General features: G+C 35.5%; 2 protein-coding genes and 1 pseudogene across 2 annotated transcripts in view; 1 reads left to right on the top strand and 2 right to left on the bottom strand.

The window, feature by feature from the left end:
- The window catches only part of LOC126811202 (uncharacterized), a 240,449-nt gene that overhangs the window by 127,837 nt on the left and 96,884 nt on the right, over positions 1-15,728 (bottom strand). The gene's annotated exons all lie outside the window — the stretch shown is intronic.
- On the top strand, positions 1,793-3,447 carry LOC126812612 (uncharacterized; annotated as a pseudogene).
- On the bottom strand, positions 3,506-5,984 carry LOC126812614 (uncharacterized). Its single transcript, XM_050539079.1, is given in 4 exon segments — positions 3,506-3,655; positions 3,967-4,347; positions 4,349-5,419; positions 5,421-5,984. Coding segments are annotated over 4 exon segments (2,043 nt in total). The 5' UTR covers positions 5,862-5,984.

Genomic DNA, 15,728 nt, shown 5'->3' with positions numbered 1-15,728 from the left:
GCAAAAGACAGTTCGGATAATATCCCTACCTTTGTCGCTACTCATAACCCCCAACATCCCAACTTCTTTAAAACAATATACGAGAGCAGGGCAATCCTGGCATCAAACGACAACCTCAGAACGAAATTTGATAATGTTCAATTCATTAAATCACAAAAACAACCACCTAATCTCAAACGCCTCCTAACCAAAGCAAAATTCAATTCATCTATCACAAGGGCCGGCTTTTATGTATCTAAATGCCCGGATCTTCAATGTAAATGTTACGACCATATTACGCCAAATAACAAATATAATTTTCCTAAGTTTACATTTAGTGTCAACGACAATATGAATTGTGACACAAAAAATCTCATATATGTCTTGACTTGCAATGGGTGTCTAAAATTTTACATAGGGGAGACGTCCACGCACCTCCGGGATAGAGTACGCAACCATCGACGGGATTGTAATATTGAAAATGGGCCTTATTTGTAAATAGACATATCTATAAATGTGCACAACACCTACAAGTAAAATTCCAAATGTTCCCTTTTTATAAAACGAAAGTCGATGACACCACGAAAAGGAAATTAATGGAAAACCATTCTATTAAAAAATACGTTCCTCGACTTAATAGTCAATAAGTAACAATTGGCCATTAGCTTCATTAATTTTCTTAAATCTATCAAATGATTATCTTCCACTCATTGTTCATAAATTGAACCCATATACTACAGATTAACACACGTGTGTTTACCATACAAATCAGTCACCCAGTTCCTTTCCATATATATTTCTTTGGTTAAAAACACACATTTCAGATTTTTAAAAAAATGTTAAGTCAGTTTATTTGCCATAAATCACTCGGAATTTTTTAGATTTCCTGGACATTTTGAACCCCTTCTGTAGAAGTGACGGAAGTGGTAATAAGGGAGACAACTGAACTGACCCGAATGAATCATTTGCCACACCTCCGCTATTTCTACGAATCTAGATAAAGAAAACCGGAGTAGGCCGAATGAAGAATACGGGAAAAGTATTTTTGGCGCACAAATTTGAAATTGAAAAAAAAATCAAAATTAGCTTTATTCCGGGAATATGTGCGAATTTAATCAAGTTCCTCTTTATAATTGGTTGCTAGAAAAATTAGAACATTGTAATGAGAATGAATATGTTGATTTAATTGATTTAAAGAGTAAATACAATACACCAGTGACAAGTATAGCAATTGGAAATTCTATTCGACAACCTTTTAGCAATGTAAAAATCCAACAAGGGCGTTGTAAAGATGATTGGTGCAAAGTAACCAAAAGATATTATGGTGTTTGTTGGAAGAGAAATTTGAATGTTCCTCTAGAGTTAACAGATATAATTTCTACTTTACCTGAAAACTATTTTGTCATATCAAAATTAGCTGAACATGTAAAATTAGGACATTTTACAGGGGAAATTATTAATGGAAGGAAAGTTCTAATTGAAATTACATTAAAATCTGACCATACATGGTCACTGCATTATTGGTAAACAAATTGACCCCACAAGTTTAGGTCTAGATAAACATTATAATGGCCACACGTTGTTTCAAATCATAAGACAAATTAGATATCGTAATTGTGTCAAAGAAATTGATAAGTCACGCACTGACGTAATTTTTTTTAAAGAGCAGGTGTCGCAGATTGGAGATGAAAACAGTAACACTATTAGATATCGTGGAAAAAATTGTACAGTTATGTTGCCCTTTAAGAAGTCAAGTAAAACATCAATGTTATGCCGCAATTGCAAGAAATTAGACAAACCCGTGAGTCTGAAAATGCCATTGGAGGAAAAAGACCAACATGGTGATATAAACAATATTACGCAACCTTTAAATGAAAAAGACGTTGGACAATCTGTAAATAATACTGATAACGACGATAATGAGTTTGTTTTGTGTGAGAAAGACAGCGGTGACATGTATGAAATTTTTAAAACTATTTTTCCTGAATGCACTGGTAAAATGAAAATGTTTTTAATGTCACAAAAAATGGCTATGGAAAGGCATCCACATGGAAGGAGGTGGAACAAAGACATTGTCCGCCTGTGTTTAACATTATGGTGCAGGAGTCCACGTGGATATGATGAATTGAGGAAAAGTAATTTTGTGCTACTGCCTTCACAAAAGCTTTTACAGAGGTATAAAAATACCGTTAATCAGGAAGCAGGTATCAATAAGGATGTGTTTCATTGGATGGCTAATGAAGCTAAACTTAAAAACATTCCTCCTGAAGGATTTGAAGGGGGCCTAATTTTTGACGAGATGTCAATCCAACCTGATTTACAGTTCAAGAAAAATAATGGTGATATACAGTTAATTGGATTCACTGAATGTACACCAGAATCTATGGTATTTGATCAAATTAAATCAAACAAAAAAGAAAGGACACCAGCCACCCATGTTCTTCAATTTGTATTTTTAGGATTTACAGGTTTTGGATTTCCCTTTGCGCACTTCCCGTCCACAACAGCATCAGGCCATGAACTTTATTTATTACTTTGGAAGGCGGTTAACATGTTATCTAATTTTGATTTTAAGGTTCAATATATAAGCACGGGTGGTGCTCAAGTAACAGAGATCTTTTTAAACTTTTACTACCCGAGTTTAACTCTGTAAACCCTTTAACTTTCTCTTTCAAGAACATTTACTGCCGTGATAATCCTAGAATATTCTTTATTATGGATTATTCTCATGTTTTCAAAAAAATCAGAAACAATATTTCAAAGAGTGGAGACGATACATTCTGCAAGAGACATTTAAAATGTGGGGATAACTTCATTGAGTGGAGTCATTTTAGAAAAGCATATTTATGGGATATGTCATGTAATCCCTTTCCGATACATCACATATTACACGAGAACACCTGTTCTTAACGTCTGAAGGGAAGATGAGAAATCATATTGCTGAAGATGTTCTCAATAGTGATATGTTACATCTTATGGAACAGTATAAAGCCAGCCTAGGATCAGCGGGTTCAAAACTAGACGCAACAATTAACCTGTTGAAGTGTTCTAGTACCCCATACAAAATTTCAGAGACTCAAGGCCCATAACTGATGCAAGTGATGATCGAATTCGACAGAATAATGATGCAGTGCAATGGTTCATTAGATGGGAAAATGATGTAAAAAATGATACAACAATTAAAAATAAGGAGAAAAGTTTAATATCTCATCAGACCAGAGAGGATATAGTATCTGCTGTAATGGGATTTAATGAACTATGCATTTACAAATTAAAACGGTCTAATTCATCCATTATACCTAACCGAGTGAATAGTGTTTCATTGAAAATATTTTTTGCCAACAGAGAACTCTTCATAACGGAGCCAGCACCAATCCTACATATCTTGGTTACTGCCATTCTGTCAACTCAGTAATACTCGGTCAAACTTTTATCTCAAAGTCTAATACTGGTGGTGTGGACACTTGATAAACACATGAACATCACAAAAATTCCAAAGGTAAACTTCATTACACTTTCCTTGAACCTATATGCACATAGGACATGTGAAAGGCTCTCCATCTTCTTTCAGCCTTGACCATTGAACTTCATCTTGCAGCTGTACACAATCTCTGTGATACAACAAGGAACACACGTCACAACATACCCAATCTTCACCCTCAATATATACACGATTGCAAACTGTACAATTTTCATCCGACTGCTCATATGTGGCCTTTCTTTTGCATTTTGCCTTTCCCTTTTTCCCGGACATACGTTTACTCTTTCTTACTATTTTTGCAGTTGGCAGTGTTGTTGATGAAGAATCGGAAGGCGAAACAGTAGAAGTATTGGAATCTGAGATTTGAGTGTGGGGCAACTGTGTTCCACTCGGCCCAGGTTGTTCTGTGTCAATAAAAATTTCTGGCTCTGTAGTACCAGAAAGTATATATGTCCTGTCAGTTTCTAAAATAACTTTAACAAAATAACTTTTCTGTGTTTTGTTACGCAATTAATCCAAGTTTGAAATAAATCTGTATCATTTAGAAGATTTTTAAGAAAAATACTGAATAAATGCTTACCAATGCTTATCAAATTTGTATGTGTAAGTTTTTCACGACATAATAATTCTAGTTTTGAAAAAAATTGAAATGTCAGATCTGAAATATTGGTCAAACCTTCTCTCACATTTTATTTTCTTTTTATCTCCTCCAAACTGTCCATATCACTTGACACGTCTCTTAATTCATCATACGAAGAACATAAGGAATTCAAAATATCCATCTGATTCTGAAAAGTTGACAAAATATCCTCTTTTCCAGGCACAAATAGCGCATTCCGTATCTTTCTTGATAAATTATGCTTAATTTTCGCTATAACATATCCACTAAACATATCGAATTTTTCCTCTTCCAGAAGAACATAGTACATCATCGACAGATATTTTTCTCAGAGGCTCAGGGTCAGAAAGTTTTAAATGTTCAGACAAATGTTCAAAAAACTTTTTCTCGAGGTAAAACATAATTGAAGTTAACATCTGACTACTTGGTCCTAAAATATGAACGATTATCACACTCATGATCATTGTTTTCATTTCCATCATCGTAAGGTTCAACGTCAGTGTCGTTAAATCATTCCTCACAGTACCTATGGATATATTGTCATAAAATTTGGATACGTTTGCAGGATGTTTTTTGCACAAATATTTAGTAAAATTTACAACCTTTAAACCTTCTACATACATTGCTCTTCCTACAGCAACTCCAAGTTGACCCGGCTGAATGCAGTGCTCACAATTTACAGTTACTTTTTCTAAACTCATACCCGGTGATTTATGAATTGTTATGGCATAGGCAAGCTTTAAAGGGAGTTGTACTCTTTTTGCTATAACTACTTTATCAACAGGATCAAATATGGTAAAAATAGTTGCTGAAATATTACATGTTATGTTTTTCTTCTCTTGAACAAATTTTATATCTACAGATTCATTATTAAGTTTTACAACACTGCCACGAAGGCCATTAACCAAAACATCATTAAGATCTTTTACCAACATAACTGGACAACCAACTTTAAGTCCTAACTTTTTTGGCGCTAAAAACTTATTTAAATAATGATGTGAACCTTCTTCCACGGCCTTGTAAACTTTAAGCTCACCATTAATGAACTGCAGTTTATTGTAGTTAAAAAGGTCCACTTCCAGATTTCTTGCAAAAAGTTGAATACTCGATTCTTCATCTTCAATTGGCCTGTCCAAAGAATTCAAAAATGTTATGGTTTCATCCGAAGGATTGCCCTTTTCTAATTCATTTATGCATTTAATAAGGCTTGGGTCATCCTGCCTATGAATGACATACATGTTGAGTTTGTGTGGGAAAAAATGTTCAAACCAGGGCAAGCTAAAGCAAAAATTACCAGGATCACAGAAAAGTTCATTTGATACCGGGGGCAGCTGAAAAAAAATCTACCACTAAAACCACTTGAATTTTTCCAAAAGCAGCTGTTGAAATTCTTACATGTTTACACAATAGTTGAACTTGATTAAGTACTTTGGCGCTGATCATTGATATCTCATCAATTATTAAAGTTTCAACAGTTTCGATATTGTTTTTAACAGAATGAAATCTTTCGTCAGTTTTAACCAAATGAATAATTTCTTCATTCAAATTTCTACCATCTTCAATACCCGACCATTTATGGTGAGTTTGCGCACCTAAGTCACCATAGTGTGTTGCAGCTATTCCAGTTGAGCATACGATATAAACGTTTTTCTGTAGTTTATGTCTCAAATGTTTTACAATATTCTTTACTAAAAATGTTTTTCCAGTTTCAGCTTGACCTGTTATGACCAGGTTGTGTCCATTTACCACTAAATTGAACGCAAATTTTTGACATTCATCCATTTTTCATTATTTTTGTTCGCATGTGATTTTCCCGTAATTTTCGTTCGGCTTACCTTTTCGTAATGCCCGTTCATTCGTAGAAATAGCGGAGGTGTGCCGAATGATTCATTCAGGTCAGTTCAGTTGACAGAGTTGTCTCCCTTATTACCACTTCGGTCACTTCTACAGAAGGGGTTCAAAATGTCCAGGAAATGTAAAACATTTCGAGTGATTTATGGCAAATAAACTGACTTAACATTTTTTTTAAAAATCTGAAATGTGTGTTTTTAACCAAAGAAATATATATGGAAAGGAACTGGGTGACTGATTTGTATGGTAAACCAATTTTATTCACGATTTTGAAGTAGTGATGCAGGACGGAGGGCCTGGCAAGGAAAGCTGTCTAGTCGTTCGGATGGGACGAAAAACCGAGGCCCCGTGTACACATTGGCGTGCACGTAAAAGATCCCTTGGCAGTTGGAATTCGATGTAAGAGTAGGCCGTAGTGCCGCTGTCCGGGCAAAATTTCCCTCATAGCACACTGTATGGCGTATGCCCGTCTTCATTAGCCCAGGTTAGGAGCAGAACAGTAGGACGTTAAACTCCATTTCATTTCATTTCATTTTTGAAGTAAATAGCGACAGAGGTACCTCACGGGAAAAAAAACGTCAACAGAAAAGTGTCTTACCTTTCTCTTTTATAAATACATCAGAGGGTATATTTTTTGAAATATGAATTACATGTTTGATAGTAAATATTATATCATTTAGCACCAAATATAGAGAAAAATAAGATTAAAAAAATTGAAAAATGTGAAGAAAAAAACAGAAACTCAAAAATTAAATAAATCATATATTTTTATTAATATTATTAATAAAGGTCAGGTGTAACATATTAATAATTGCGTTCCTGTCCCCATGTACCTGTGTTAAACCAGTGTTGAAATCAGCTTGTGTCGGCATACCATTTTTTATCTTTTCATAATTTACTGTGAAACAAAGCAGTGCAGCTTTGCGGTTGTGCTAATAATTTTGGATATATATATATATATATATATATATACATATACACATACATACATATATATATATATCCAGAAATATTTATCCATATATTTTTATTAATATTATTAATAAAGGTCAGGTGTAACATATTAATAATTGCGTTCCTGTCCCCATGTACCTGTGTTAAACCAGTGTTGAAATCAGTTTGTGTCCGCATACCAGTTTTTATCTTTTCATAATTTACTGTGAAACAAAGCAGTGCAGCTTTGCGGTTGTGCTAATAATTTTGGATATATATATATATATATATATATATACATATACACACACATACACACATATATATATATCCAGAAATATTAGCACAACCGTAAAGCTGCACTACATATATATATATACATATAGTTGTAAATGAACTTAAACTTGTGTGGCCTGAATTGGTCATTGTGCATGGCAAACCTAGACATCCCCAAAGCCAAGGTTCTATAGAGAGAGCCAATTGCGACATTAAAGATATGTTAGTTGCATGGCTTGGTGACAACAACTCCAGTGACTGGACAGTAGGACTCAAATTCGTTCAGTTCCAAAAGAATTCCAGCCTCCACAGTGGCATCAAGAGATCACCATTTGCAGCTTTGTTTGGATCAGATGCCCGAATTGGACTATCTTCTTCCACCCTTCCACGTGAAATTCTCGAGAAACTCCAATCAGAAGACCATCTTTTGGCTGCATCTGAATCTCCTCCATCCATACCAGTGACTCTATAGCCGTATCCGGTGAACTACCCATTGCAACAGCTGCTGATGATGACTCTGATCCATTGCTTGTCTCACAAGATCCAGTTTCTCTTCAACATGACAGCATTATGGAGAACAGGAAAAGTGCCAGAGAAGCTCAAGAGGAACAAGCTCAACGTATGGTAAAACGCAGCAAACGTGTATTTGGTCCTGTGAGTGTTGGAGACAATGTGACTGTTCCTATCCCGCATGTCGACAGAGGAAGAGGTGATCCACGCAACCTCATCGGTGTTGTAACTGTGGAGTGCTGAACGGGAAATATTCCCTTAACCAGTTTGATGTTTATGTTACAAAGCTCTATGAATGAGATGACTTTAACACTGATCAAAGAGTCTCTCTACGCCAAGCTGTTCAAATGGATTCAGTGTGTGGAGGTCAAGGATTTGTAAGATGCAATTGTTCTGGTACCAAACGATGCGAATCTAACCGCTGCAAGTGTTTCAAAGCAAAAATGGCATGCAATTCTAGATGTCATTCAAATCTTTCTTGTAAAAATAAACATTCTTAAATGCCATGATTTCTAGATGTCATTCAAATCTTTCTTGTAAAAATAAACATTCTTAAATGCCATGATTTCTTCATTGTCATAAATATGTATCATATGCTTTTGACAGATATGTCATTAGAATTGATGTCATGTAAATATTCATTTTTATTTGTTATAATTTCGTCATGATATGATATGTCATGTAAAAGTATTATTTGATTTGATATGTATTATCATATTCTAATCCTTTTAAAGGAATACATATATTTTGTAATGTGGAGTGATGAAAATAAAGATTGTGCCAACTGTACACGTTTCTTTCTGTTATTTTATATTTTCAGTAAACAAGTATAATTATTGCTGGCTCATTTCAGTAAATATGCTTAATTCCTGAAAATTTCAGTAATTAGACATAATTACTGAGTGAATCAGTTGTTATACATAATACCTGAAAATTTCAGTAATTATACATAATTACTGATTATGCTTGTTTCCTGTAACATATATATATATCTAAACTTAACATTGGTGATCTCAGAAAACCCAAAATAAAAGACAACGATTCTAATAATATAACATTTGTGACAACATTTAATCCTTCTCAAGAAAGAGGGTTGTCCATTGTAAAGGGGCGGTTGGATATTTTAAAGAACAATAGTCGTAAATTAAAATACATCCTAAATAATTCAAAAATTATAAATAGTCTAAAACAACCTCAAAATCTTAGAAGAATATAACATCATCAAAGTTTGATTCTGATATGTCGGTACCCCGTGTATCCAAGTGTGGGGATTTACGATGTATGACACATGTTCCGATATATTAGAAGGAACATTTGTCCAAATTACTAAAGATGTTTTAACATGTTAAACAATATATGAATTGCCAATCGAAGTATGTAATTTACTTATTAATATGTAATGGTTGTAATGGCAAGTACATTGGAAAAACTATTGATCAGTTGAATTTACGAATTAACCAACATCGTTCTAATATAAAACTCGCAAGAAATAGAGTTTTGTCGGTGAGCGAACATTTGGATATTTGTGGTAAAGGTCAAATCAAGATTTTTCCTTTGTACAAACTCAATATTAGTGATAATGATCTCTTGGAAACAAAAGAAAGCAACTAAATATAACCCAATTTTGAATGCTAAGGGGTGATTATTTTAATTATGTTTGATATTTAATTAATGTTATTTCGTTTTAATTTTTATATTTCACATAGTCATTGTCCTCTGTTATGACGTAACGTATTGTAATAGCATAGTAACGCATTAAAATGGCCTGACGATTCGTTTGATAACGATGAAAGTACTAGCCAAAATTTTAATTTTTAGTGTTTTTTCTCTAATACTTGAATTTTACTTATATGTTTAACTGAGAGTTAGATCGTTTTATATATTTTTTCCTATATATATATATATATATATATATATATATATATTATATATTATATACATAAAATATCTAATGGGAGAACATTGTGAGATTTGTATCTAGTATAATGTACTGTTGTCTCACAGCTATAGTCCGAACAATCAATTATTATGAGGATTTTATCTTGGTAAAACTTGGTATACATTATATATTCAAAACAATGTTATGGAGATCTGACAACCATGTTACGAGACAATATTTTATTATGAGATCTGTATCCCAATATTTTATTAAAATCTGTATCTAAGTAAATGTAAAGTACCGTTATCTTACATTATTACGGAGACCTGTATCTAGGTAAGTATAAAGTACCGTTATCTTATAACTGTGTTCAAAACAATATATTATTATAAGATCTGAATCTAGGTAAATATAAAGTACAGTACAGTTATCTTATAACTGTGCTCCAAACAATATATTATTATAAGATCTGAATCTAGGTAAATATAAATTACAGTACAGTTATCTTACAACTATGTTCAAAACAATATATTATTATAAGATCTGAATCTAGGTAAGTGTAAAGTACCGCATCTTACAAATATGATCAAGACAATATATACTATTCAAAAAAAGTAGAGGATATTTGATTTTGGGGGCATAATACTAAAATATGCAAATGACTACGAAAAAAGTCACTATAGAACCTAACAGAAGAAACATTCCCAGTTACATGTGACGCCCAAACGCACCAATAGCTACCGCATGGAATGCAGGTGATGCTTGGGATCATCATGGGGGTCCAACCCAAGATTTGCACGACTCTGACTTTGAATGTTACAGTCATTGTGGCATTGAATTCCAGGGTGGAAACATCAGTTTAATTGTTTTAGTGACCAGAAAACAAATTTTGATATGCGTCGGCTTACCCAAAATGAAAGGTTACGTGCCCTTGGCATGCTACAGATCGGCACAACACAGGCGGTTGTGGCGCGGACGATGAATGTTTCTCAGTCTGTCATAAGCAGGCTATGGTCCAGATACCGTGATACACAATCTGTACAGGACAGACCACGCTCAGGTCGACCAAGGGCGACAACTCAAGCCCAGGATCGATTTATCCGTACCTTGGCCTTGAGAAATCGTGTCATCACAGCAAATCAGATCAGCGCTCGTCTTCAAACAGACACTGGTGTGAGAGTGAGTGGCCAGACGATTCGGAATCGACTGCATAGGGGTCACCTTCGCGCCCGACGTCCTCGCGTGATCCCTTGTTTGAGAGATCATCACATTCAGGCAAGACGTCGTTGGTGTAGGGATCGTCAACACTGGGATAATCGACGCTGGAGCAATGTGATGTTTTCAGATGAGTCAAGGTTCACTGTTGATTTTTTGGACAGACGTAGGAGGGTGTGGCGTCGTCGAAACGAGCGCTTCCAAGACGTTAACGTCATCAGACATGATCGATTTGGGGGTGGTTCTTTTATGGTGTGGGGAGGCATCACTGTTGCTGGAAGAACGGCTTTACATGTTGTTGCAGGGCGTGTTACAGGCCAGTACTACCGGGACAACATCTTGGCAGTCCATGTTGTGCCGTTCGCACGACGTCATGGCCGCCGTTTCATCTTCCAGGATGACAACGCAAGATGTCACAGGGCCAGGATCGTTACAGGTTACCTCCAACAACAGAACATCACCACATTACCTTGGCCAGCACTGAGTCCCGACCTCTCCCCCATCGAGCATGTCTGGGACATGCTTGGACAGAGGTTACGTCAACGTCAACAACGTCCTGCCAATGTCCAAGAACTTGCTGCTGCGTTGCAACAGGAATGGGACAATCTGGACCAAAATGACCTTAGACGTCTCATTAGGAGTATGCCACGTCGGATCAATGCTTGTTTGGCAAACAGAGGAGGATTTACCCGTTACTGACTTGGTTGTGATGCTGTGGTAACTTTGCTGTTTGACCCCGGGTATCATTTTACCCTTATAATGGTCAGTCTGTGCCTTACTTAGTCTAACGATCATTTGGAATAAATCGATGAATGTGAACTTCATTTCATTTTGTCATTTGTTTCTTCGTCAGTTTCATTAGGTGACTTTAATAACACTTAAAAATCAAATATCCCCTACTTTTTTTGAATAGTATAATATTATAAGATCTGTATGAAGGTAAGTATAAAGTACCGTTATCTTATAACTATGTTTAAGACAATATATTATTATGAGATCTGAAAACAGGTAAATTAAAAGTACAGTTAACTTACACTATGTTCAAGACAGTATATTATTATGGGATCTTTATCTAGATAATTATAAAGTATCGTTCTGCTACAGCTATGTTCGAAACAGTATATTATTATGAGGTTCGTATCTAGGTAATGTAAAGTACCGTTATCTTGCAACTATGTTCAAAGCAATATATTATTATGAGATCTGTATCATCTGGGTAAGTATGAAATGCCTTTAGCTATTAGCTATTTTCAAAACAATATGTTATTATGAGATCTGTATCACCTGGGTAAGTATGAAATGCCTTTAGCTATTAGCTATGTTCAAAACAATATATTATTATGAAAGATGTAACTAGTAAAGCATAGAGTACAGTTTCTTACAACTTTGTTTAAAACAATAAATTATTTTGAGATCTGCATCTAGGTAAGTATATAAAAATGTAAAGTACCGCTATCTTACATTATCTTGGTAAGAATGGAGTACTGTTATCTCACATAAAGGTTTAAAACAAAAATATTATTATAACATCTGTATGTAAGTAAGTATAGTACCGTTATCTTACAGCTAGTTCAATACAACATGTTATTATGAAATTTTCTATCTAAGTAAATATAAAGTACCGTTATCTTACAACTATGTAACAAATATTATTATGAGATTTATATCTAGGTTGGTATAAGCAAGTATTATTATGAGATTTGTACAGTTATCTTACATCTATATTACAAACAATACATTGTGCTATCTGTATCTAGGAATGTATAGGGTGAGTTATTAATAAATATGCATAATAACTTAAAAGTATTAAACTGAGATAGAGTATGATAGTTGGTCTTGTTGACCGTTAGTCATTTATATCTGGGTTTGATGACTGAGGTAATGCTTGGGCTGACTGTTTAGGAGTAGATGTTACCACCCCAAATTAACTATAGATTGTTGTCGAATTGTACTGCCTATCGTGTCTGTAGTTGATGAAGTCTGTGCTCCATGTATAGCTGCAAGGTCTTCAAATAAATTTGAACTGCGTACCCTAGGATCCCTTGGTTGCGTTTTGGTAATAGATCTAGGTGCTCGTTGTCCTGATGGGATAAACTCCTTAAGATCATCTTCAGATTTTATCAAGAAGTTCTTGTCTTCCAGATTTCTCACATAAATTCGCCCATCAAAAGTCCAACAGTTCTTTATTAAACTAGCCTTAAATAGTGATCGTGTCTGTTTCTAGTTAGTGCTTCATTCACATAGATCTTAGTTTGATTAGTGTTATTGTATCCCTTCAACTTCTTTTTGTTTTTAAATACAGCAGCCCTGTTTCTATAACTTATAAATCTTACAATTATATCCCTATCATACCCATTATTGTTTCAACCAACTCTATGTGACCGACCAATATGAAATAAGTTCAGCCTTTCATCACCCTCTGTAAGAATATGTGTGTTAACTAAGTCTAAAATTAACTTATCTGTATCTTCGTTTGATGTTTCTTTAATTCCACTAAACTTAAGACATGTTCTTCTTGAATACTGTTGTAATTCATCCAGTAGACGTGGTACAAGGGTTAATCAGCGAACTGGATGTATGAGATGTGTTGTTGACGTTTGAGAAAGTAGGACGAGGGGAAATGTGTAGGGAGTGAAGTGCTGTAAAGGGATAGTTAGATGTATTATGAATGGTTAAAGTGGCTGTGGTGTTACGGTGAAATACTATGCCGCCACCGTAACACCACAGCTTTATGATTTGTTAGACAGGAGTGATGTAATGGGTGTCAACAACTGGGTATGCTGGTACCGTCGCAACGTAGCCGTGAAAAATATATATTGTGGGGGGGAAGGGCGGAAACAGAAAAATATACAATGTTGACAGTATGTGCCAGGCATGAGGCTGCGCAGACCGAGCGGCAGCTCGATAGGGAGTGTGTGGGAGGGTCACCCTCATAAAATATTTTTTTTTTAAATTTCAGTTTTCTGTAAGCAGTGAAAACACTATTTTGGCATTGTTTGCGGGGTTAAACCTAAAAATCACATTAATACACCTATTGCACGATATTGTGAAACTAGCTGACGAAGACAGCTCGGGCGGCGATTGTTCGACTCGGGGCTGCTCTGTCAGTATCTAACAAACGCATTTAGTTCGCGTACAACTTTTAAAAACCGAATGTCAGTATGGTATTTCTCACATAATTGGTTATCGCAAAAACAGAGTAAACTGAAAGCGAGTAATCTCGACTCAAACCTATAGTCTATAGCCTACTTACAGTACTACACTCGTCACTAGGCTTCCTATATTATTGTTTGTGGACGGTTTACTACTCAGTGATAAGCCTGCGCCGCAAAAAGAGGTCTCGCCTTTTATTATTAGTATAATGACTTCCTCATGTGCGGCAGGTTAGTTTGCTTCTAAAAACACTGTTTTCCGTTCCAAAAAATACAAAAGTAATTTCCTACCAGATGACCATGGTTCTTTTCACCGAGACTAGATAATTTCTCTCGGTGTAAGGATATAGCTATGGATAAGTTCATACAAGGTCAATAAATCCGCGGTCACTTCGGGTCACACTGTTGAGAAAATAAACCGATGGGTTTGTTTAGTAGCAAATCGAGCGTGAATCAACTGAGTTTGTACTGAAAAATTTTTGAGTGATATGTATGAACTGTCTTCACACATTCGGTTTATAATTAGCGATACACAGGTACAGTGGCAAGTGTTCTACTTCACAGACTGTTTACCTCCGAACTACCTCCGCACGAAATCCCCGATTTGGGTACTTGTTAAAAGAAAAGGAAATAGTACCTGTGCGCATGCCAGTAAAAAAAACCCTAAGAGTTCGCGCATAAAAATGCCCGAACGTACCAGGCGCCAGGTCATCCAGCTCATTCTCTAGTTGTAATATTCTATTTGTCATCAATTCAATTGTCTCTAGTTTTACAAGCTGGCACATGATTTCATCTCGTCTGTATATTTCACGTAGTAGTGTCCTTAGCGACTCATCATCTTTCACTATTTTATCGAGAAATTCAGAAATACTGCTGGTGCTAGCACTATCGTCCGTTTTAGTACGTTTCCTTTTTTTTGGGGGGGGGGGAAGACAGTACAGTAGGTGTTAAAACTGTCTAGTAATAGCTTGCTTTATTTATTTAGTCCACTAGGTTAACTGTGCTTACCTGGACGTTTTTACAGCTTGTTATTGTTTTCTAAAAACGTCAATTATTTCACCATCACAGATATGTTTTGGAGAAAATATTACACAGTATTGAAATCTGTATCATTAGTAATTTACATACGAAAGTATACCATAATCCTTTCACTGAAAACTCATTAATTTCACGAAAAACTCTGTTTACGAGATGGTTAACTGATAATGCACTACTTTTACCTTTAATCCTACGAATCCTATCCCATACCGATTTGGAAGTCGTACGGGAATTTATCCTTGAGGCATAAACCTGCCATGAAGACTTCTTTGCCTGGGGTATGGTTCTACTGGCCTTCGCCCGGACCATTTGGTATGCTGCAAGATTTTCGATGAAAGGGTGATTCTCAAGGAGTCTTAAAATACGATCACGCTCTTTAAGAGCGGATTTGCTATCGTTATTATACCATGGTTTATTGAAACGTTTGGGCTCAGTCGTGGTCTTTGGGATCGCCTGCTCCGCTATATCTTGACAAATTGAAGTGAATAAAGCCATGGGCTCATCTGCATCTTCTAGCTCCTTTGCCTCAAAAGAGAAGAGACACAAAGATTCAAAAAGAACCCAATCAGCCTTATGCAACTTCCACCTCTGCGGTCGTTCAACCGGTCACTACCACACAGATGTTCATTTACACTCCATGTAATATCCTGAAACAGGATCGGAGAGCAAATGGTGAGATCGAGAAGAGAAAAAGAAGCTGTGGCAGGATGTAGGTAAGTAGGCGAGTCATTATTTAGCAAACACAAATTATTAATGTTAATGAAATCCGCTATTTGTTTACCTCCAGAGTGAATG

The sequence above is a fragment of the Patella vulgata genome, chromosome 2, assembly GCF_932274485.2.
Source record: "Patella vulgata chromosome 2, xgPatVulg1.2, whole genome shotgun sequence".
NCBI classification, from domain to species: Eukaryota; Metazoa; Mollusca; class Gastropoda; family Patellidae; genus Patella; species Patella vulgata.
Note: the sequence above shows the minus strand (reverse complement) of the source record. Positions and strands in the feature narration are given on the sequence as shown.